Source organism: Pithys albifrons, chromosome 24 (genome assembly GCF_047495875.1).
Source record: "Pithys albifrons albifrons isolate INPA30051 chromosome 24, PitAlb_v1, whole genome shotgun sequence".
Lineage (NCBI taxonomy): Eukaryota > Metazoa > Chordata > Aves > Passeriformes > Thamnophilidae > Pithys > Pithys albifrons.
In genome coordinates, this window is record NC_092481.1 from 2,039,952 (window position 1) to 2,062,544 (window position 22,593).

Consider the following 22,593-nt stretch of genomic DNA (forward strand, 5'->3'; position numbering starts at 1 on the left):
ACCCTTCCATGCAGGTCTGTGCCCTCCCACACAGCCAGCCCTGCTCTTTGCCTGCCCAAGTGTGGAGGGTACAGAAGGAAACACCAGGTACAAAGTACAGGTGGAAAGGCAGAGATTTATTTTCCATCACTTTCCAAGGCAGCAAACACTGCACAATGTTTACTTACAATATCTCCACTCCCCCTCTCGCTTCTTGCTCCTCCACTCCCAGTGTTTGCAGACAGAGGGAGCTGGGGCAGGTTTGCAGCCCAAAGCAGAGTGGGGGACACCCCACCACGGGCCCAGCAACACCCACTGCTGTCCTGGGCAGTGTGGGGACAGCAGGGACAGCCTGGCTGTGCCACCCTAGAGGCTGGACAGGGCTGATGTCACACAGGCTCCTGCTGGCAGCACATCCAGCGAAACACGAGGGTGCCCTGGAGGGTGTCATGAGCCTGTTCTGGCAGGAGCTGTGGAGAAGGGGCAGCCCGTGCCCAAGGTAACAGAGGACAACTTGTATCAAGGTCAACACCTGTAATGCCACATGCCTGTGATACTTTTAGAAGGAAACTCCATCCCTGGGGTGGGAGTGCTGACTCCTGCTCACTCCTCCTGGTGTGCAGGGACTGGCAATGCACCCCCCTGCCCCTGCTCAGTCCTGGGGCTACTTCCTGTGCTTCTTCTTCTTCTTCTTCTTGGGAGCCTTGGAATGCTTGGGCCTCTTGCTGGAGGGCTGAGCCCCATCACTGTCCGAGTCCGAGCTGTCCGAGCCCGACTCTGAGGACTGCTTAGCCTTGTGCTTCTTTTTCTTCTTCTTCTCCTGGGAAAACAAATGGGAAAACGTGGCATGTGGGAACACTGTCACCTGTGCTCACCAGGGCAGCAAGGGGCTTTCTGTGCCTGTGCCTCACAGCTGGGATGTTCCTGCATGGAAAGGGCACTCTGCCCCAGGAGGCAGCATTTAATCACCACTGAGGGCTCCCAGCTGCAGGGGCAGGGACAGGGCCCGGCAGAAACTGGAGCAGGGAGGGAGCAACATGGAAAGCCAAGCCTGGAAAGACCTGGACAGCTCTCAAGTCCTTGCCCTCACTCTATTATTTAAGGCTGTTCTTTGCTAATACAACCTGCAAATATGAGGGGGTTTTGCCCCTCAAAAAGGGTTTCTAAAATAGCCATGACCAGCAGCCCTGCAGCCCACCCTGTCCCCAGCCCCAGCCTGCCAGGACATGAGCATGGATGTGCTGGAGCACTCCAGCCCACCCTGCTCCTGCCAGGAGAGCCCCAGCCATGCCCCTCTCCCTGCAGCTGCGATGGGCTCAGTGCCCTCCGCACACCCAGAGCTCTGCACAACCTCCCTGTACACTGCACCCCCTCCTGCCCCCCAACTTCCCACTGCAGCCCCTCCCCACTGCACCACCTCCTGCCCCCCAACTTCCCACTGCACCCCCTCCTGCCCCCCAACTTCCCACTGCACCCCCTCCTGCCCCCCAACTTCCCATTGCACCTCCTCCTGCCCCTCAACTTCCCACTGCACCCCCTCCTGCCCCCAACTTCCCACTGCACCTCCTCCTGCCCCTCAACTTCCCACTGCAGCCCCTCCTGCCCCCCAACTTCCCACTGCACCCCCTCCCCACTGCACCCCCTCCTGCCCCCCAACTTCCCACTGCACCCCCTCCTGCCCCCCAACTTCCCATTGCACCCCCTCCTGCCCCCCAACTTTCCATTGCACCCCCTCCTGCCCCCCAACTTCCCACTGCACCCCCTCCTGCCCCCCAAATTCCCATTGCACCCCCTCCTGCCCCCCAACTTCCCATGGCACCCCCCCTGCCCCCAACTTCCCACTGCAGCCCCTCTTGCCCCCAACTTCCCATTGCACCCCCTCCTGCCCCCCAACTTCCCACTGCACCCGCTCCTGTCCCCCAAATTCCCACTGCACCCCCTCCTGCCCCCCAGCTTCCCACTACACCTCCTCCTGTCCCCCAACTTCCCATTGCACCTCTTCCTGCCCCCCAACTTCCCATTGCACCCCCTCCTGCCCCCCAACTTCCCATGGCACCCCCCCTGCCCCCAACTTCCCACTGCAGCCCCTCCTGCCCCCAACTTCCCACTGCACCCCCTCCTGCCCCCCAACTTCCCACTGCACCCCCTCCTGTCCCCCAACTTCCCACTGCACCTCCTCCTGCCCCCAACTTCCCATGGCACCCCCCCTGCCCCAAATTTCCCACTGCAGCCCCTCCTGCCCCCAACTTCCCATTGCACCTCCTTCCTGCCCCCCAACTTCCCACTGCAGCCCCTCCCCACTGCACCCCCTCCTGCCCCCCAACTTCCCACTGCACCCACTCTTGCCCCCCAACTTCCCACTGCTCCCCCTCCTGCCCCCCAACTTCCCACTGCACCCCCTCCTGCCCCCCAGCTTCCCACTGCACCCCCTCCTGCCCCCCAACTTCCCACTGCACCTCCTTCCTGCCCCCCAACTTCCCACTGCAGCCCCTCCCCACTGCACCCCCTCCTGCCCCCCAACTTCCCACTGCACCCCCTCCTGCCCCCCAACTTCCCACTGCACCCCTTCCTGCCCCCCAACTTCCCATTGCACCCCCTCTTGCCCCCCAACTTCCCACTGCTCCCCCTCCTGCCCCCCAACTTCCCATTGCACCCCCTCCCCACTGCACCCCCTCCTGCCCCCCAACTTCCCACTGCACCCCCTCCTGCCCCCCAACTCCCCACTGCACCCCCTCCCCACTGCACCCCAACTTCCCACTGCAGCCCCTCCTGCCCCCCAACTTCCCACTGCACCCCCTCCTGCCCCCCTACTTCCCACTGCAGCCCCTCCTGCCCCCCAACTTCCCACTGCATCCCCTCCTGCCCCCCAACTTCCCACTGCAGCCCCTCCCCACTGCACCCCCTCCTGCCCCCCAACTTCCCACTGCACCCCCTCCTGCCCCCCAACTTCCCACTGCAGCCCCTCCCCACTGCACCCCCTCCTGTCCCCCTACTTCCCACTGCACCCCCTCCTGCCCCCCAAATTCCCACTGCACCTCCTTCTGCCCCCCAACTTCCTATTGCACCCCCTCCTGCCCCCAACTTCCCATTGCACCCCCTTCTGCCCCCCAACTTCCCACTGCACCCCCTCCTGCCCCCCAACTTCCCATTGCACCCCCTCCTGTCCCCCAACTTCCCATTGCACCCCCTCCTGCCCCCCAACTTCCCACTGCACCCCCTCCCCATTGCACCCCCTCCTGCCCCCCAACTTCCCATTGCACCCCCTCCTGCCCCCCAACTTCCTATTGCAGCCCCTCCTGCCCCCCAACTTCCCATTGCACCCCCTCCTGCCCCCCAACTTCCTATTGCAGCCCCTCCTGCCCCCAACTTCCCATTGCACCCCCTCCTGCCCCCCAATTTCTTATTGCACCCCCTTTTGCCCCCCAACTTCCCATTGCACTCTCTCCTGCCCCCAACTTCCCACTGCACCCCTCCTGCCCCCCAATTTCTTATTGCACCTCTTCCTGCCCCTCAACTTCCCACTGCAGCCCCTCCTGCCCCCCAGTTTTGCTTCTACATCCTCCTGATCTTCACCTTCCCTCCCACACCTTCCTGCTCTCCTGGATTTCCACTGCACCCCATCCTGCTCCCCATTTCCCTTTCACTCCCTCCTGCTCCCCAACTTCCCCTGCACCTTCTCCTGCTCCTCAGTCTCCTCTGCACACCCTGTTGCTCTCTGACTTGCCCTGCAGTCCCTTCTGCTCCCCTGGATTCCCTCCCACATTCCCACCTCTCCACCACAGCACGGAGCCCCCTGAGCTGAGCTCCTGCAAAGCCCTGAAGCAAAAGCTCCAGATCTGACAGAGACGCACACCAAGAACAGCTGGTGCTGGAATAAAGCTCATCAGGAACTCTGAAATGGATCTGGACCTCAAACTGGAGACATGTGATGCAGTACCAAGCAGAAATTACTGAGATCAGGCCTGGGGTGCACCTTGTGCTGGAATTACACCAGCGGAGCAGCCCAAAGCACCAAACCCTGTTTGAGGATGGAGAGCAGCAATTTGTGTGTGTTTAATCAGGAACAGTCCTGGGGAGAGGATGAGCTCTGTCTGTGCTGGCAGCACACACAGTCCAGCTGCAGCCCCCCTGCCCACTGCTGCACCTATCCCAGTATGGAGCAGTGGGAATGCTGCACCTATCCCAGCATGGAGCAGTGGGAATGCTGCACCTATCCCAGCATGGAGCAGTGGGAATGCTGCACCTATCCCAGCATGGAGCAGTGGGAATGCTGCACCTATCCCAGCATGGAGCAGTGGGAATGCTGCACCTATCCCAGCATGGAGCAGTGGGAATGCTGCTGCACCCTCCCAGCATGGAGCAGTGGGAATGCTGCAACCTCCCAGTATGGAGCAGTGGGAATGCTGCTGCACCTATTCCAGTATGGAGCAGTGGGAATGCTGCTGCACCCTCCCAGTATGGAGCAGTGGGAATGCTGCTGCACCTATCCCAGCATGGACCAGTGGGAATGCTGCTGCACCCTCCCAGCATGGAGCAGTGGGAATGCTGCACCCTCCCAGTATGGAGCAGTGGGAATGCTGCTGCACCCTCCCAGCATGGAGCAGTGGGAATGCTGCTGGCACCTGGGGCCAGCAAACCCCCATCCTGCAAACCTGAGGGATTCCCTTGGCTCTGGGAACTCCAGGGAAGCAGGAGTGGGACACTCTGCAGCTGCTGCACCCACAGGACTGGGCACAACGTTTCCCAAAGCATCCAGTCTCCAACCCCTCAGCCAGGTGCCAGAGGTGCAGGAGCCACTGCCAGCTGTGCTGCAGGAGGGCTTTATCCCCCCTCTGCTCTCCCCTGCACACACTTCACTGGGTGCATCTCCCCTGGCCTGGTGACACCCCAGGCTTGTAATATCTGCCAGTATCTTGTACAAACACAGCCCAGAGTGGAGATGGCCCAGCTGGGATCAAAGGGAGCCCCTGGAGCAGGGTGTGAGCAAGGAGCCATGGCCAGGGCTCTGCCTCCCACACTGACCAGCACCCTGCAGGGATGGGCTCTCCAGTAGCACCAGTAACACTGCTGGGCCTGCACTGGGGTGGCAGAAGGCCAGGGCATTCACTTGAAGGAAAAGGTCAGGCTGACAGAGCCACGTTCCCCACCATCCCCACCTCCAATGGAGAGGATGAACGATGGTTGTTCCCAGGCTTTGGGGAGCAGCACTGTGGGAGATGGACAGAGCTCAGAGGAGTCCCAAACAGGTCTTACATTCCAGCATGGAAGGAAGTGTAACAGGAGAAGCCTGGAGCCCCCACGCCAACAGCTCTGCTTATTTTCTTTGCCAAGAGTGTCCCCAATGACCTCAAGGCCACCCTTGGGCTTGCACAGAGCTCAGCTGGGAGGTTTGTGTAGGTCACTCTCTCCTTGGCAGAGCTGCTGGTGCCACACACTCTTCAGACATGAAGCAGGAAGGCCAAGGGCACAGACACACCAGCCACAGATCCAGGTGAGTTCCACCTGCTCCAACACAACCAGGCACAGCACACGGGGGACTAAAGGTCTGAACCCAGAACTGACACTGGGTTTGTGGGTCTTGTGTGAGATTCTCCCTCCTCCCTCAGGCACTTCTAGACCTCTTGCACACCCACCCTATGCAGGGGTAAAGAACAACCCTGGAAATGGATTGGGAAGCAGCCATGGAAAAAGAACTCGTCCTGCAGAAGGAAGCCCAAGACATGGCAGTGTGTGCAGGTGCACCCAGAGGTCTGGGCTGAGAAACCAGCACTTGCCTGTTCCCAACCAAAGCCAGAAGCAGCTGCTGAGCCCAGCATGGAAACACAGAGGGGAAAAGGAAAATCCCCTGCAGGAAGAGACTTGTACATCCCACTGGTCCTGGAGGTGCCCAGGGAGCTCACCAGGGTGGGACAGCATGTTAAAGCCAGGCCCATGCTGGGTTTGGGGGTGTGTTAACAGTGAGGGCACAGGGCTGCTGTGGCCCTCCAGGGCCACCCACAAACTCCCTCTGAGGAGCAAATTACCTGGGGAAAGAGAAGTGTCCTCATGAGAAGAGAAGGCTGATTCCTTGCTCTTCCCACAGGACATTGTTTCCATCAGCTCCAGCCACTTCCAGTCAACAGCAGCTTCCACACAAAGACTCCCCCCCAGCTTATGGAAGGACAGGCTGTCTGTATTTCCTTTAAAACCAGTGTATTCTCCCCTAAGAGTGAGGACACAAAGGGCCCAGCTAAACAATTTAGCATGGATGGGGTATCCCAGCACCAGGCACAGGCTGCCAATTAAGGGAACATGGAAGGGAGCTGGCAGCTTATTTAATGAGAAAGAGAACAAGTTTTTCAGGCAGGTGGAAGAGCAAAGACAATGCTTGGCTTGGGGCTGTGCAGAGTCCTCTGGGATTCCAGGGAAGGGAGCAGAGGATGGAGCCACTCCACACCCCTGGCACTCTCAGTTTGTGTAGCTCCACAACAGCACCCAAAACTGAGTGTCTTCATTTCTCTGTGGGATAAAAACAGACTCACTACAAATCCCCACCCCACACACAGGGAGAAGCAAATCCTGTTTCTGTAACAGGATGGGAAAGAGTTAAATCTTCCAGAGACAGGGATGCAGCAAGGAGCATTTTCTCAAGCTTCTCCAGCCTGTGCACATGGTGAGAAAGTTTGACAAGACCTTAACAACTAACAGAGTTTCATTCCAGAGCTTGGGAAACTTTCTCAGGATGTGAAGGCTGAAGACAGGACAGGATGTCACACACGTTCCTGCAGGATTACAGGGGACATGAAAGTACACGTGGGCATTGTGCTGGCTGAAAAAACAACAAGCCCTCAGTGCCTCCTTTTAGGGGCTTCAACAGCCAGACTGCTCTCTCCAAACCAGAAAGTCCCTTTCTGGCACACAGTGGGATTTTTGGGGTGTCCTGTGCAGGGCCAGGAGTTGGGTTTGATGGTCCTTGTGGGTCCCCTCCATGATTCTATGACTGTTCCAGTGCAGTGGTGCAAGCACAGCCTGGACTGGAAATACTGCAGGGAATAACAGAGAGCTGAGCATTCCCCAGAGCAGCTGTGGCTGCTCCACCCTGGGAGTGCCCCAGGCCAGGTTGGACAGGGCTTGGAGCAACCTGGGCTGGTGGGAGGTGTCCCTGCCCATGGCAGGGGGTGGTACTGGATGAGCTTTAAATCCCTTCAACCCAAATCATCCTGGGATTCTCTGTTGCAGGAGGTCTTTCTGCACAAGCAACATCCTACTGCAGGCCCACAAATTTCATCCCAGCACTGGGAGACCAGCACTGAATGGTTACCAGTGACCTCACTGTGCAGCTGGGGGTGTCTCCAACAGGAGCCACCAGTGTGCCCAGGTGGCCAAGGAGGCCAATGGGATCCTGGCCTGGATCCAAACTAGCGTGGCCAGCAGGCCCAGGGCAGTGACCCTTCCCCTGGACTCTGCCTTGGGGAGGCCACACCTTGAGTGTTGTGTTCAGTTCTGGGCCCCTCAGTTGAGGCAAGAGATTGAGGGGCTGGAGTGGGGCCAGAGAAGAGCAACGAGGCTGGAGAAGGGACTGGATGTGGCACTGAGTGTCCTCTGAAACACCTCCAGGGACAGAGAATCCAACATGTCTTGATCCAACCCCACTGTGATCACCAGCCCAGGGCACAGAGTGCCAGAGTGATCCCAGTGGGGTTGGATCAAGGGTTGATGATCTCCGAGGTCTCTTCCAACCCAAGTGAGAAGAGCAACGAGGCTGGAGAAGGGACTGGAGCACAAGTGCTGTGGGGAGAGGCTGAGGGAGCTGGGGGTGTTCAGCCTGGAGAAGAGGAGGCTCAGAGGTGACCTTAGCACTGTCTGGAACTGCCTGAAGGGAAGTTCTGGCCAGGTGGGGGTTGGTCTCTTCTCCCAGGCACTCAGCAATAGGACAAGGGGGCACGATGGGCTCAAGCTCTGCCAGGGGAAATTGAAGTTGGAGAGCAGAAAGAAATTCTTTGCAGAGAGAGTGCTCAGGGATTGGAATGGGCTGCCCAGAGAGGGGGTGGATTCCCCATCCCTGGAGGTTTTTCAGCTGAGCTTGGCCGTGGCACTGAGTGCCATGATCTGGTAAAGGGACTGGAGTTGGCCCAAGGGTTGGACTTGATGATCTGGGAGGGCTTTTCCAACCCAATCCATTCTATGATTCTATGGATGTGGCACTGAGTGAGAATCCACCATGTCTTGATCCAACCCCACAGTGATCACCAGCCCTGTGATCACTGAGTGCCCTGGGCTGGTGATCACAGTGGGGTTGGATCAAGGGTTGAACTTGGTGATCTCAGAGGTCTTTTCCAACCTAATCAATTCTATGATTCTATGAATTCCAACCATCACCACAAGCCTACCCCAGGGATGAGGCAGTGACTGAGCAGAAGGTGGGATGTGTCTGCAGAGTTTAAATGAAAGGGGTTACCCCTCGGTGGACACTGCAGCTCCTTCCCTGGAAGGCAGAGGAGGAGGAAGAGGCAGGATGAGAAGGGCCCAGCTCTTCCCAGCTCTGCTGCCTCCCACACAGGCCACGCTGCTGGTTCCCATAGGAGCTCCCTCACCCTGTGACCTGAGAGGAAAAGTGAGAGGACACAGGGCCACGTGCCTGCCCAGCTGGCACACAGTGCCAGTCCGGTGCTCCCACAGCACTGCCACTGCAGTGTGGAATCATGGAATTGTTCAGGTTGGAAAAGACCCCAGGATCATCAAGCCCCAGCAGGATCACCATTAAACCACATCCCCAAGTGCCACAGCCACAGGATTTTCCAATCCCTCCAGGGATGGGCACTCCACCCCTGCCCTGGGCAGTTTGTTCCAGGCTTTACAACCCTTCCAGTGAAGGAATTTCCCCAATATCCTCCTTGTCCCTGCCCTGGCCCAGCCTGAGGCTGTTCCCTCTCCTTCTGTCCCTGTGCCCTGGAGCAAAGCCTGACTCCCCCCCAGCTACCCCCTCCTGGCAGGGATTGCAGAGCCAGAAGGTCCCCCCTGAGCCTCCTTTTCTCCAGGCTGAGCCCCCCCAGCTCCCTCAGCCCCTCCAGCCCTTTCCCAGTTCCGTTCCCTTCCCTGGACACACTCCAGCATCAAACCTTCTCCCTCCAGTCACTTATTTTCTCAGGGATTACAGGAGGCAGGACAGAGCTCACACACAGAGTCATCTGTCACGACAAGGACCTGTGTCACTGTCACACCAGTGCCTGACCCAGAGCACAGACCTGAAGCTACAGCTGCCTCCATCCTGTAAATGCAGGAAATAAGTGAGGAGCCCTTGGGAAGGCAAGGTGAGAAAAGAGGGAGGGAGGACCCCAGAGTACCCCTGTGAGGAGAGAAATCTCTGGGCAAAGAGCACCCAGAAGCTGCAAGGAAGCATCAGAGCCAGGAAAAAGAAAAAGCTGATCATGAACAGCCAAAAATGTCACCAGCATTGCCCTGGCACCAACTGCAGGTGGCAGCTCCCTGCTCCTCATTTAGGAATCCCAGCCCCACAGTGATGTCACACACAGAGGATGGGGCAGCCAGGACACTGTCACTGGGTAAAATGAGCTATTTCTATGCTGGGTCACTCCCTGGAGCTGCAGTCAAGCAGCACATGGTGGCTCCCAGACCAGCTCACAGCAGGCACTCAGACAACAAGGGAGCTATTCATCTCCAGGATCCCACATCCTGCCTCCAGAAACGCTCAAAGCTTTGTTATTCCAGCTCTGACAAACATCTGAAAACTTTTGATGTCCTCCTTGAGAAGGGAGGAAGATCAAAGGAACAAGCAAGACTTAAAGGAAAGTTGTTAATTCACCAAACCAAAAAGAAAATAGGAACAAATTCAGGACAGTGACCCACATATCCTGTAGTGTCAGCAGGGCAAGACTCCACTGGGAATCCCCATCCTGAAGGATGGGCATGGATACAATTTGTGCATCTCTGAGGGTGATTTTTCCCCATAACTTGAAGCTTTACCAGACAAACCACCATCCCTGCCAGAGAAAGACATTTGAGGCAGGAGAAGGGTTGTGGAAGCACCAACAGAGAAGAGAAGCCCAGTGTCTGGGGTGTGGAAAGGTCAGAGCCACAGCCAGCCTGGGATGTGAGGGATGACTCCATTCAATCCTGTGATTCCAAGAGCAGAATGGAAAGCAGACCATGTGGATTTTCTATCACAGTGTAAGGACACTCCACAGACATTCCAAGGCACTCTTAGGTAGGAGCCTACACAGTGTGAAAGCACAGGATGTTTGGGATGGAACCTGGCACAGGTCTGTGTCCAAGACTGATCCTATTCCCACCTCTGGATCAGCTCTCCAAGGGCTCCTGAGCAAACAAGAGCTGCACCTTTGGGATCAAATCAACACTAACTGTGTTTTGTACTGATGGGGGCAGAGTCAGGAACCCCCAGGGCCCCACAATGCCAGAGACACAGCACTGGTGCCAAACAGGGCTGGAAGGGAGAATTCAGCTACCAGAGTCAGTCCCTCACAGCAGATTCCTCCATCCCAGAGGGTGGTGGGCACTGCCCAGGGCAGTGGGCACGGCCCCAAGGCTGCCAGAGCTCCAGGAGGGTTTGGACAACACTCTGAGGGACAGGGTGGGATTGTTGGGGTGTCTGCAGGGCCAGGACTTGGGCTCGATCACCCCTTCTAACTCAGGGCATTCCATGATTCCAGTGCCAGCCTCTGCAGCCTCTCCCAGCAGTATCAGCACTGGTGCAGCCCCACAGTGAGCCTGGGAGAACTCAGCCCTCAGGAGCTGCTTCTCACCAAGCAATAACTAACACTGTCCTTGTGCCTCTCCTGTAAAGGCAAAACCCACCACCTGCTCTGCCTGTTGTCCCTCCCCAGGGAGACAGAGAGCCCACAGAGCTGGAAAGAGGAAAACATAAAACAGCTTTGGAAGTGTAAGTAAAGTGGGACTGCAGCTGTGAAGGGGCTGATGAAAACTGAAGTCTAGAAAGGGCTGTGGCTGCCCCATCCCTGGGAGTGTCCCAGGCCAGGCTGGACAGGGCTTGGAGCACCCTGGGCTGGTGGGAGGTGTCCCTGCCATGGCAGGGGGTTGAACAAGATGATTTAAGGTCTCTTGCAACCCAAACCAGTCTGGGATTCCATGAATACTCATTGCTGTATAAACCTGACCCCCAACAGCTCCTGGTTTGGGCTCAGGCCTCCCAGCCCCCTCTGAGCCAGAGGTCAAACAAAGCTGATGAAAGGCCTCTCACCTCTCATCATTTTCCCATGGACAGAAGTTGTCCCTGTGCCAGGATACCCCTGGAACCAGGCACTGGGCACTGGGCTCAGACTAGAGAAGGGGGTGAGGGGAAAACAGGTTATTGGTGAGAACCACAGACATTCAGGAAAATGAAGACATTCTTAGCAAGCCTCACAAGGACCAGGAGAAAAATAATAATCCTTTTCTCACTCTAAGAAATATCTTTAGAGGGCTGTGTGTGTTACAGCACAAAACCAGCTGAACAGGAATAAAGGCAGAGTTTTTAAGAATTACTAAAAAGTGTGGAGAGGAGACTCCTGTTTTGCTGCAGGACCTGCACAAACCTGAGCCATGCCCAGAACTGGTCAGTCCTTCCCACACTGCTGGAGTAACTCCAGCTGCAGCCACACAGAGCACATCCCTCTTTTCCAGACCACCTCATACCTTTTTCCTTTTTTTGGAAGGCTCATCAGCCAGGCTGGTCTTTTTGTCTCCCCCATGTCCTGCTGCTGCCACCTCCTCTTCCTCCTCCTCTGGGATGAGGCTGTACTTGGTCCCTCCAGGCTGCATGAAACACTCCTTGGCAAAATGACCTGTTTGAAGGAGAAACCCACCCCCTTTTCCTTTAACAGCTGCATTTCACACCCCTGAAGTGCTGCTGAGGGTCATTTTATTATAAGTCAGAAGAAAACAATCCACACTGGGTATTTTTTGTCCTAAAATTTCAGCTAGTTTAACATGCCCTGATTAAACAGGCCAGAGAACAAACACAACCAAGAGATTAGCCAGGCAAAAACTAAGATATTCTTGTCTGAAATTGTAGAAACATGTCTGTGCAGGGGCTTAAACAGCACAAAAAGGTGTATGGGAAAGGTAAATTGGTGTGATTGGCAGCTGGTAGATGAGCTAAAGCCACAAATAGGAGGAAAGCAGCTCATTCTGGTTCTGCTCTTTCTACTCTGGAGATATCAAAGCTGACCTACTAATGGCTGAAGGGGAACTCAGACAGCAGCCCCTGCCTGCTGGTACAGGAGACACCATCACTAAAATCAGACTGGAAACAGGCAGCATCCTATTTTGGGGGCTCTTTAAAGCAGTATTTTATATATAACAGTACTTTAAACAGTAATAGTTCTTTAAAATAGTATTAAAATAGTATTTTAAAGATAGTTATCTACCACTACAGAGCACACACTCCTTACTGGCCTCCTCCAGAACAGCAGGAACTCCATTAACCATTTACTCCAAATAACACAAGACAAGTAGGGCACAGCAGAAACTCCTGTACAAAAACTACCTGATGCTGCAGCAACTTGCAAAAAGCTCCTGAAAGGCATCACACAGGGCAGGTTCTCACTGCTCAGCTGGGCAAGACACCAAGATTTCACCAGGTTAAAACCCCACACTTGGTTTTAGCTCTAAGACACTGTTTCTGAGCTAACAGCACGTCCCAGAAACTGGTCAGGAATTTCCACTGGTGGTTGCTCACTGTGGGGTGATCTGGTGAAGGGCCATGTTCACTTCTTAAAATGCAAAACCAGCTGAGAGACACATTAACCAAACACTGCAAGAAGGGAACATGCACTGAACACTCAGCAGGAATCACAGACTAGTTGGGGTTGGAAAGGCCCTCTGGAGATCACCCAGTCCAAATCCCACCAAGGCAGGGTGTCCCAGTTCAGCAGGAGGGACCAGCTAACCCTGTGTGGGGGTGATCAAAGCTGTGTATTCCACCCCCTCTATTCATTCCCCAAGGACAATGGGCCATTGGCAGCAGCTGCCCAGGGAGTCATTGGCACCTTCACCCCCAGCCTGAGGGGGTGGAGCTGCTCATGGGCCATCAACAGTTCAACACCCCCTGGCTCCCAGAGTTAATCATCCACTGTGTGAGTCCCCGCCCAGGGGGAGGGACTGGGTGCTCCCTGAGGGTACATAAGGGGTGGGTAAGACCTCAGGAACCTCTTGTTGGATCCAGAGGAGCAGCAGGACCTCGACAGGAGGAGATCACCACTCTCAGCCAGACCACAGCCCTCGCCTGCACCAACAGGTTTTTCATTTCCTTTTGCTCTGGACTTGGGGGAGCCACAGGGGTCTCAGCACAAGGGCAAACAAACCCCCTTGGGTTTGTGCCCCAGGACACTGGGTTATACTGCTGGGGTTTGTGAGTTGAAAGCAATTCCCCTTTTGTGTCAGTGTTTTTATTGTGATATTATTATTAAATTTTAGCTCTGACTTATAATCTCTCTGGTGGTGAGTTCATTTCCCCTGCTGGTTCACCTTTAAACCAGCACTCAGGGTCACCACAGAACACACCCAGGGGGGTCTGGAATGTCTCCAGACAGGGAGAGTCCACACCTTCCCATGGCAGCTGCTCCAGGCTCTGCCACCTCCATGGAAAGAAGTTCTTCCTCATGTTGAAGTGGAACTTGTGTTTTAGTTCATGGCCTTTGCTCCTCATCCTGCCACTGGGCACCACTGGGAAGAGTCTGGACCATCCTCTGACACCCCCTGGAGATATTTGGATTGATGGATCTCCTCTCAGCCTTCTCTGCTCCAGACTAACCAGGCCCAGCTCCCTCAGTCTCTCCTCATGAGACAGATGCTCAAATCCCTCACAGACATTTTGTGGCCTCTGCTGGACCCTCTCCAGCAGCCCAAGGGGGATGTGATTTTAAGGAATAAACTTTTAATAAAAGGAGTTGAACTGAGTCTTTTGTTTTTATAACAAATGATAGAAAATGCAGTTTTCCTCTGAAGGAGACCTGTGGAATCAAAGTTCAGTCCTTACACAACAGTTGGCCAGAGAAACTGTGGCTGCCCCAGCCCTGAGAGTGTCCCAGGCCAGGCTGGACAGGGCTTGGAGCACCCTGGGCTGGTGGGAAGTGAAGGGTGGGACTGGATGGACTTTAAGGTCCCTCCCAACCCAAACCATTCCATGATTCCAACCATGGACAGACATTGACACAATGTTCTCTCAGGCAACCAACATTAGGACAAGAGGGCACAGCTCAAGCTCTGCCAGGGGAGGTTTAGGTTGGATATCAGGAAGAAATTCTTTGCAGAGAGAGTGCTCAGGCATTGGAATGGGCTGGATTCTCCATCCCTGGAGGTTTTTAGGATGAGACTGGATGTGGCACTGAGTGAGAATCCATGTCTTGATCCAACCCCACTGTGATCACCAGCCCAGGGCACTCTGTGCCCTGGACTGGTGATCACAGTGGGGTTGGATCAAGGGTTGGACTTGATGATCTCAGAGGTCTCTTCCAACCCAACTGATTCTGTGATTCCACAATTCCCCCTGACCAAACAAGGCTACAGCAGAGGCCCAGGCCAGCCCTGCAGACACACCTTTGCAGCCACACTTCTTGCACACAGTGTTCAGCACAGCTTCCAGTGTGATCTTCTGGCTCGTGTAGTCCCTGAAGGAGCGTTTCTTCCTCTCGTCCTGCCTGCAAAGAGAAACAGTTCCAATTTCAACCCACACTCCCATTAACTCTCTATAAGCACAACCCAAACATCAGGTTTTGTGTTCAGCTAAACCAAAGAATGGTGCAGACCAAGTTCTATTTAGAAAAAAACAGATTGTTAACAGCCTATTGTGTGTCATCACCTCCTTTTGATCCTGAGATGAGCTCAGGTGGGTAAAACTTGTCTGTAACAATGCCAAGGTCAGGGGTTCAATCCCCTGTGTGGGCCACTGATTGAAGAGTTGGACTCGATGATCCTTGTGGGTCCTTCCAACTCAGAATAGTCTCTGATTCTGTGAATGGGTTGGGTTGGGAGGATCCTTAAAGCTCATCCAGTGCCACCCCCTGCCGTGGGCAGGGACACCTCAGTTGGTTAAAACTTGGCTGTAACAATGCCAAGGTCAGGGGTTCAATCCCCTCTGTGGGCCATTGATTGAAGAGTTGGACTCGATGATCCTTGGGGGTCCTTCCAACTCAGAATAGTCTGGGATTACAGATATATTCATTAAATTTAATTTAACTGAGCTCTCCCTGCACAAAGCAGGAGGGCAGAGCTGCAGTTACATCCTGTATATAACACCTGCATTCTGTGTGTGAACACACATAGATATCCTTGTCTGCTATGAAAAGAATAGACTCATAGAACCCCAGAATTGGTTGGGTTGGAAGGGACATTGAAGTTCATCCAGTCCCACTCCCTGCCATGGGCAGGGACACCTTTTCCTATCCCAGGTTGCTCCAAGTTTATCCAGCTTGGCCTTGGACACTCCCAGGGATGGGGCAGCCACAGCTTCTCTGCCCAACCTGTGCCAGGGCCTGCCCACCCTCCCAGCCAGGAATTCCTTCCCAATATCCAACCCCACCCTGCCCTCTTTCTGTTCATCCCTCATTTCTGTTCCATTCCCACCTGGCCTGTTTCACTCTGCTCAGATTTACCTACTCAAGGGCAACGTTGTTGGGATCCAGGTCTTTCCCTGTGCCTTGGTTAACGACCTTCATGGAGAGGGAGAGCTTCAGTTTGTCATCTTTCATCTGAAACAAAGACACAACAAACAGAATCAATGGCCACGATGTTCATTAATACACTGGGTCTAATTAATTAGTACTTTGTAGGTCTGGAGGCCTACAGGGAGTGAAGGAAATGAGTGTTGGGTGGCAAAGAGCAGCACCAGAAAGGATATGACACCAAAGGGCTTTAGTTCTGGTAATTTCCAGCTGTAATTAGAGTACTTTAGCTAATAAACCAAGACTAAATAATAATAACAAAGCCTCAGGAACACTATAGCTCACAACTGCAGGTTGTTTGAGACCAACATTCTGGTTTCAGTATAACCAAACCCCAGAGATGTGTCAGGAAGTGCATTTTTAAGAGCTTTGCTGTAATTCCCAAGAGAGTTCCCCTTGGAGTTCTTGGGCTGACTTGAATCCTGGAAAACAAAACTTTATGTTCTTTTTCCTATTTTGATTCTCTTATGAGACTGAAAATGTTTTCTGTGTCTCTGTCAGGGGCTTCCTCATCCCTGAGCACCCCAAGTCCTTCACTGCACCATCCCTGCACAAGTAGGAGCAGAAATTTAATGTTTGGAAATTTTTTAAGCCTTTCCTACAACGTTCTGCATGTTCCCCTTTCCTAATGAAATTATTCCTGGTTTTGTCAGTTCCTGTTTCTCTGTAGCCAATCTGAAACCAGCTGTTCTAGAGCAAAGACAGCACCAGCCCAGCCATGGGTTCTGCATAAAGAAATCAGTGGCTTAGTAGAAAAGCATATAAATAATTAAAATAATTAGAATTAACAAGCACTCCACAGATGGCTAAAATTAATCTGTGAAGCCCTTCATTGAGTTTCTCCACATTATGTGAGCAAAACCAAGTTTCTCAACCCACTTCCTTTATCTCACACACAATTAAGGCTTTGGGCATCAACCAACTGTCTTATTTCTGAAAAATTTAAAAAACTAAAAAAGAATAAATTTAAAATTATTTTTAATTTTTTAAAAAATTTAAAAAATTTTATTTTTTTTAATTAAAATCCTTTAAAAACAAAAAACTTTTAAAAATTTTTAAAATTTTAAAAAATTTAAAAATTATAAATTTTTAGAGAATTTTGAAAAATTTCAAACTAAAAAAAATTTAAAATTTTTAAAAAATTCTTAAAATTTAAAAAATGTAAAAAATTTTTTAAAATCTAAAAAAAAGATTTTAAAATTTTTTTAAAATTTTTAAAATTTTTAGAATTTTTAAAAATTTTAAAAATACTAATAAATTTTTTAGAATTTTAAAAATTTTAAAGAAATTAAAATTTTTAAAAATTAAAAAAAATTAAAAATTAAATTTAAAAAAAGTTAAAAAATTTTAAAAATTTTTTAAAAATTTTAAAATTTAAAAAATTTAAAAAATTTTTAAACACTTTTTTTATATTTAAAAAAAATGAAAAAATTTAAAAAAATAAAAAAATTTTAAAATTTTTTAAAAAAACTTAAAAAAATTTTTTTAAATTTTTAAAAAATTTAAAAAATTTTTAAAAATTTAAAAAGTTTCAAAAAATTAAAAAAAAATTTAAAAATTTAAAAATTTTAAAACTTTAAAAAAAAATTTTTAAAATTTTTAAAAATTTTTTTTAAAAATTTAAAAAAGCAGCTCTGAACTGAGTCTTCCACTTTGAAAGTACAATCAGCTGCTTTGTTTCCACGGCTCAACAAAGCAAACCTCTTCAGTTTGAGTTCTGAGTTCCCTTTAAAAGCACAAGAAGTGCCTTAAGGTGACACTTTCTGCAGAAAGAAAGGGCAACATGGACTGGAGGGGAAAAGAAACGTACAAAGCTCTTGTTTCAAAATGAACAAGTTGCTAAGAGAGCACCCAAAGGAGGAACACAAAGGGAGCTCTGTGGGACCAGGGGCAGCACCCAGGGAATGGCTGGAGCTGTGCCAGGGCAGGGACAGCACCCAGGGAATGGCTGGAGCTGTGCCAGGGCAGGGACAGCACCCAGGGAATGGCTGGAGCTGTGCCAGGGCAGGGGCAGCACCCAGGGAATGGCTGGAGCTGTGCCAGGGCAGGGACAGCACCCAGGGAATGGCTGGAGCTGTGCCAGGGCAGGGACAGCACCCAGGGAAGGGCTGGAGCTGTGCCAGGGCAGGGGCAGCACCCAGGGAATGGCTGGAGCTGTGCCAGGGCAGGGACAGCACCCAGGGAATGGCTGGAGCTGTGCCAGGGCAGGGGCAGCACCCAGGGAATGGCTGGAGCTGTGCCAGGGCAGGGTCAGGTTGGATCTCAGCAAAAGGTTCTTCCCCCAGAGGGTGGTGGGCACTGACCAGGCTCCCCAGGGCAGTGGGCACGGCCCCAAGGCTGCCAGAGCTGCAGGAGGGTTTGGATGATGCTCTGGGGCACAGGGGGTGACTCTTGGGGATGTTCCTGTGCGGGCTGAGGGTTGGACTGGATGGTCCTTGGGGGTCCCTCCCAGCTCAGGAGATTCTGATTGTAAGAAATCCCTTCCCCTGGAAGACCCAAGGGATGTGCCCGAGGGCACAGCTGGAGGTGCAGAGAACACCCAGCCCCTGGCACAGCTCTCAGGGGGTTCGAGGGTGTTTTATCCACACAAACTTCCTCTGTTCTGGTGGGTCACAGATGACTCCAGCTCCTTTGTTCAGCCTCAGGTAGGCACCAATCCTCACCTGGGAAAGCCACTACAGGGATTTGCTGGCCATGGATTGAGCAAAGGCAACAATCCCAGAATCACCGAGGCTGGAAAAGCCCTCCCAGACTACAGAGCCCACCCTGTGCCCAATGCCCACCTTGGCAAAGCCCTCTCAGCCCATGGAGCCCACCCTGTGCCCGATGCCCACCTTGGCAAAGCCCTCCCATCCCACAGAGCCCACCCTGTGCCCGATGCCCACCTTGGCAAAGCCCTCCCATCCCACAGAGCCCACCCTGTGCCCGATGCCCACCTTGGCAAAGCCCTCCCAGCCCATGGAGCCCACCCTGTGCCCGATGCCCACCTTGGCAAAGCCCTCCCAGCCCATGGAGCCCACCCTGTGCCTGATGCCCACCTTGGCAAAGCCCTCCCAGGCCATGGAGCCCACCCTGTGCCCAATGCCCACCTTGGCAAAGCCCTCCCAGCCCCTGGAGCCCACCCTGTGCCCGATGCCCACCTTGTCCCCCAGCCCAGAGCACTCAGTGCCATGGCCAGTCCTGCCTTGGGCACCTCCAGGGCTGGGCACTCCAAACCTCCCTGGGCAGCCCCTGCCAGTGCCTGACCCCCTTTCCAGGCAGGATTTCCTCTTCCTGCCCCCCTGCCCCTGTCCTTGCCCAGCCTGTGCCCAATGCCCACCTTGGCAAAGCCCTCCCAGCTCATGGAGCCCAGCCTGTGCCCGATGCCCACCTTGTCCCCCAGCTCCAAAGAACAAGAATTGCACTCACCTCCTTCCCAATCAGCTTCACCCAGACTTTGTCCCCCACATCCACCATCTCTGAGGGTTTATCCACAGGGCAGGAGGACATGTGAGTTCTGTGCACCAGGCCTGGGGGGCATTTGGGAGAGAAGGGACAGCAAAAATAAGGACAAGTCTCTCTGACCCTCAGATTTGCCCTCCAGAACAGCAACCTGCAGTGATGCTCAGATCAGATAAACTTCTGGGGTGTGGGAAGGACACATTTGGTACCACCAATAAATAAAATTTTAAAAAATAACACTGTTTATTTCATATTTAGCTCATCCTTTTTTAATTTCTATACAGACAGCTCTCCACTGACTCTGAGCCTCCCCAGTGCCTTGGAGAAAACAACCCTTTGGGTGTGGGAAGAGCATAATTCTAATATTTTAGGAAATAAAATAAATCAAAAGTGTTCATTTAGTAAATAAAATACATCAATAGAGTACAATTCTAATATTTTAGGAAATAAAATAAATCAACAGTGCTCATTTAGGAAATAAAATAAATCAATAGAGTACAACTCTAATATTTTAGGAAATAAAATAAATCAATATTGCTCATTTAGTAAATAAAATACATCAACAGAGTACAATTCTAATATTTTAGGAAATAAAATAAATCAATAGAGCATAAGTCTAATATTTTAGGAAATAAAATAAAACAATAGAGTATAATTCTAATATTTTAGGAAATAAAATAAATCAACAGTGCTCATTTAGGAAATAAAATAAATCAACAGAGTACAATTCTAATATTTTAGGAAATAAAATAAATCAATATTGCTCATTTAGGAAATAAAATACATCAACAGAGTACAATTCTAATATTTTAGGAAATAAATCAATAGAGCATAACTCTAATACTTTAGGAAATAAAATAAATCAATAGAGTATAACTCTAATATTTTAGGAAATAAAATAAATCAATAGAGTATAACTCTAATATTTTAGGAAATAAAATAAATCAACAGTGTTCATTTAGTAAATAAAATACTTCAATAGAGTACAATTCTAATATTTTAGGAAATAAAATAAACCAATAGAGTATAATTCTAATATTTTAGGAAATAAAATAAACCAATAGAGTATAATTCTAATATTTTAGGAAATAAATTAATAGTGCTCATTTAGTAAATAAAATACATCAATAGAGTATAACTCTAGTATTTTAGGAAATAAAATAAATCAATAGAGTATAATTCTAATATTTTAGGAAATAAAATAAATCAACAGTGCTCATTAAGTCTTCTTTTTAATATCTTTTTTTGGTTTATAATGCTCAGATCATCAGCACACCAGCACATGCACATCACTAATTAATAACTACACATATATTTGGGGTACTCAAAATTCTCTTAACTGGTAACTCTGGCTAAAGGTTTTCTTAATTTGGGGAAAAAACCCTTTTCTGGGCATTTTTTAAAAGATTTTCATACTTTTCTTGAACTTAATATCATGAAAAGTATAAGGGATGCAAACCTTGTTTCCTGCAGCCTGGGATTCTGATGAATGCCCCATAATCTGTCACTGCAGCAACCTGGGAAGGGAACCAGCAGATCAGCTGAAGGGCTTTTCAACACAGGTGAGAAAGTGCACTCAAAACTCTGCACAGCTCCCCTGTTTTCCCTCAGTGTTGGATTTCAGGGCAGGGCACACCCAGCAGGGTCTGGGGCCTGAGGCACAGCATGGCCAGGCAGGCACTGCTGGGCTGCTCAGAGCAGCATCTGACAAGGATATGGATACAGATCATGGAATTATGGGATGGTTTGGGTTGGGAGGGACCTTAAAGTCCATCCAGTGCCACCCCTGCCCTGGGCAGGGACACCTCTGTCCCAGTTGAGCAGGAGGGACCAGCTAACCCTGTGTGGGGGTGATCAAAGCTGTGTATTCCACCCCCTCTATTCATTCCCCAAGGACAATGGGCCATTGGCAGCAGCTGCCCAGGGAGTCATTGGCACCTTCACCCCCAGCCTGAGGGGGCGGAGCTGCCAATGGGCCATCAACAGTTCAACACCCCCTGGCTCCCAGAGTTAATCACCCACTGTGTGAGTCCCCGCCCAGGGGGAGGGACTGGGGGCTCCCTGAGGGTACATAAGTGGTGGGTAAGACCTCAGGAATTTCTCGCTGGATCCAGAGGAGCAGCAGGACCTCGACAGGAGGAGATCACCACTCTCAGCCAGACCACAGCCCTCACCTGCACCAACAGGTTCTTCATTTCCTTTTGCTCTGGACTTGGGGGAGCCACAGGGGTCTCAGCACAAGGGCAAACAAACCCCCTTGGGTTTGTGCCCCAGGACACTGGGTTATACTGCTGGGGTTTGTGAGTTGAAAGCAATTTCCCTTTTATGTCAGTGTTTTTATTGTGATATTATTATTAAATTTTAGCTCTGACTTATAATTTCTCTGGTGGTGAGTTCATTTCCCCTGCTGGTTCACCTTTAAACCAGCACAACCTCCCACCAGCCCAGGGTGCTCCAAGCCCTGTCCAGCCTGGCCTGGGACACTCCCAGGGATGGGGCAGCCACAGCTTCTCTGCCCAACCTGTGCCAGGGCCTGCCCACCCTCCCAGCCAGGAATTCCTTCCCAATATCCCACCCATCCCTGCCCTCTGGCAGTGGGAAGCCATTCCCTGTGTCCTGTCCCTCCATCCCTTGTCCTGTCCCTCCATCCCTTGTCCCCAGTCCCTCTCCAGCTCTCCTGGAGCCCCTTTAGGCCCTGGAAGGGGCTCTCAGGTGTCCCTGGTCCCTTCTCTTCTCCAGGTGCCCCCCCAGACCTCCCAGAGGGGCTCCAGCCCTGCAGCATCTCCGGGGCCTCCTCTGGACTCTCCAGCAGCTCCAGGTCCTTGTGCTGTTGCTCCCCAGGGCTGGGGCAGCTCTGCAGGTGGGGGCTCACCTGGGGGGGCACAGGGGGACAATCCCCCCCTGTCCTGCTGCCCAATCCCTCCATGGCTGCCCAAACACCGGCACAAACACGCGGGTGTGTCCGCGGCACAGAACTGGCTGTGACCAACCCCCCGAAGCGCACAAAGCCCCCGCCAGGCCCGGCCGCAGCCCCGCACCTCGCCCTGGAAGATCGCGTAGAGCTCGGGCAGCGCCTCCATCGCCTCCAAACGTCCCAGCACCGCCGGCCGGACTCACCCCAGGCTACCGCATCTCCCCTCGGGGGCGCTGCCAAAGGAAACATCGAATTAACGCCCCAGAGCTCTCAGGGAACCCTCAGGGAACCCGCCAGGAACCCTCAGCCCGCGGAGCTCCAGCGGCTCCAGGGAGGGAGAGGGGGTGGATCCGAGTGGACCCCGCGGTGCTCCCGCTGCAGGACCGACCCGGCGCGGCGGGACAGGAGGGCTCAGCCCGAGGGGTTCTGGATCCACCGAGGCCTCTCAGCGCCCACAGCAGCAGCACCAAAGCGCCGCCATGTCCCTCAGCCGCCCCCGCCCGCCCTGAGGGACGCGCTCCCTCCGCCAATCGCCGCCCGCAATGCTGGAGTGGCGCCAAAGCACAACCAATCAACGTTATT

At 52.4% G+C, this 22,593-nt stretch overlaps 1 protein-coding gene across 2 annotated transcripts; it reads right to left on the minus strand.

Annotated features, from left to right (window-relative positions):
* Positions 1 to 95: 95 nt before the first annotated feature.
* Positions 96 to 22,508, minus strand: ZCCHC17 (zinc finger CCHC-type containing 17). 2 transcript variants are annotated; one of them, XM_071576619.1, is made up of 8 exons: positions 22,400 to 22,508; positions 22,136 to 22,244; positions 20,557 to 20,614; positions 19,065 to 19,165; positions 15,592 to 15,683; positions 14,533 to 14,633; positions 11,629 to 11,777; positions 96 to 799 (listed from the first exon to the last, which is right to left on the minus strand). In XM_071576619.1, the coding sequence occupies exons 2-8, from the start codon at positions 22,175 to 22,177 to the stop codon at positions 644 to 646; spliced, it is 699 nt and encodes a 232-aa protein (XP_071432720.1). In that variant the 5' UTR covers positions 22,178 to 22,244; positions 22,400 to 22,508; the 3' UTR covers positions 96 to 643. The 2 variants fall into 2 exon arrangements, with proteins under 2 accessions (XP_071432720.1, XP_071432721.1); XM_071576620.1 differs by lacking the exon at positions 96 to 799 and adding an exon at positions 5,826 to 6,477.
* Positions 22,509 to 22,593: the final 85 nt, after the last annotated feature.

Coding starts and splice junctions, on each gene's coding strand:
- ZCCHC17 (XM_071576619.1), bottom strand. CDS start 22,177: ATGGAGGCGCTGCCCGAGCTCTACGCGATCTTCCAGGGCGAG. Junction 15,684..19,064: donor TGAAGCTGATTGGGAAGGAG/GTGAGTGCAATT, acceptor TCTTTGTTTCAG/ATGAAAGATGACAAACTGAA. Junction 800..11,628: donor CTTCCAAAAAAAGGAAAAAG/GTATGAGGTGGT, acceptor TTGTTTTCCCAG/GAGAAGAAGAAGAAAAAGAA.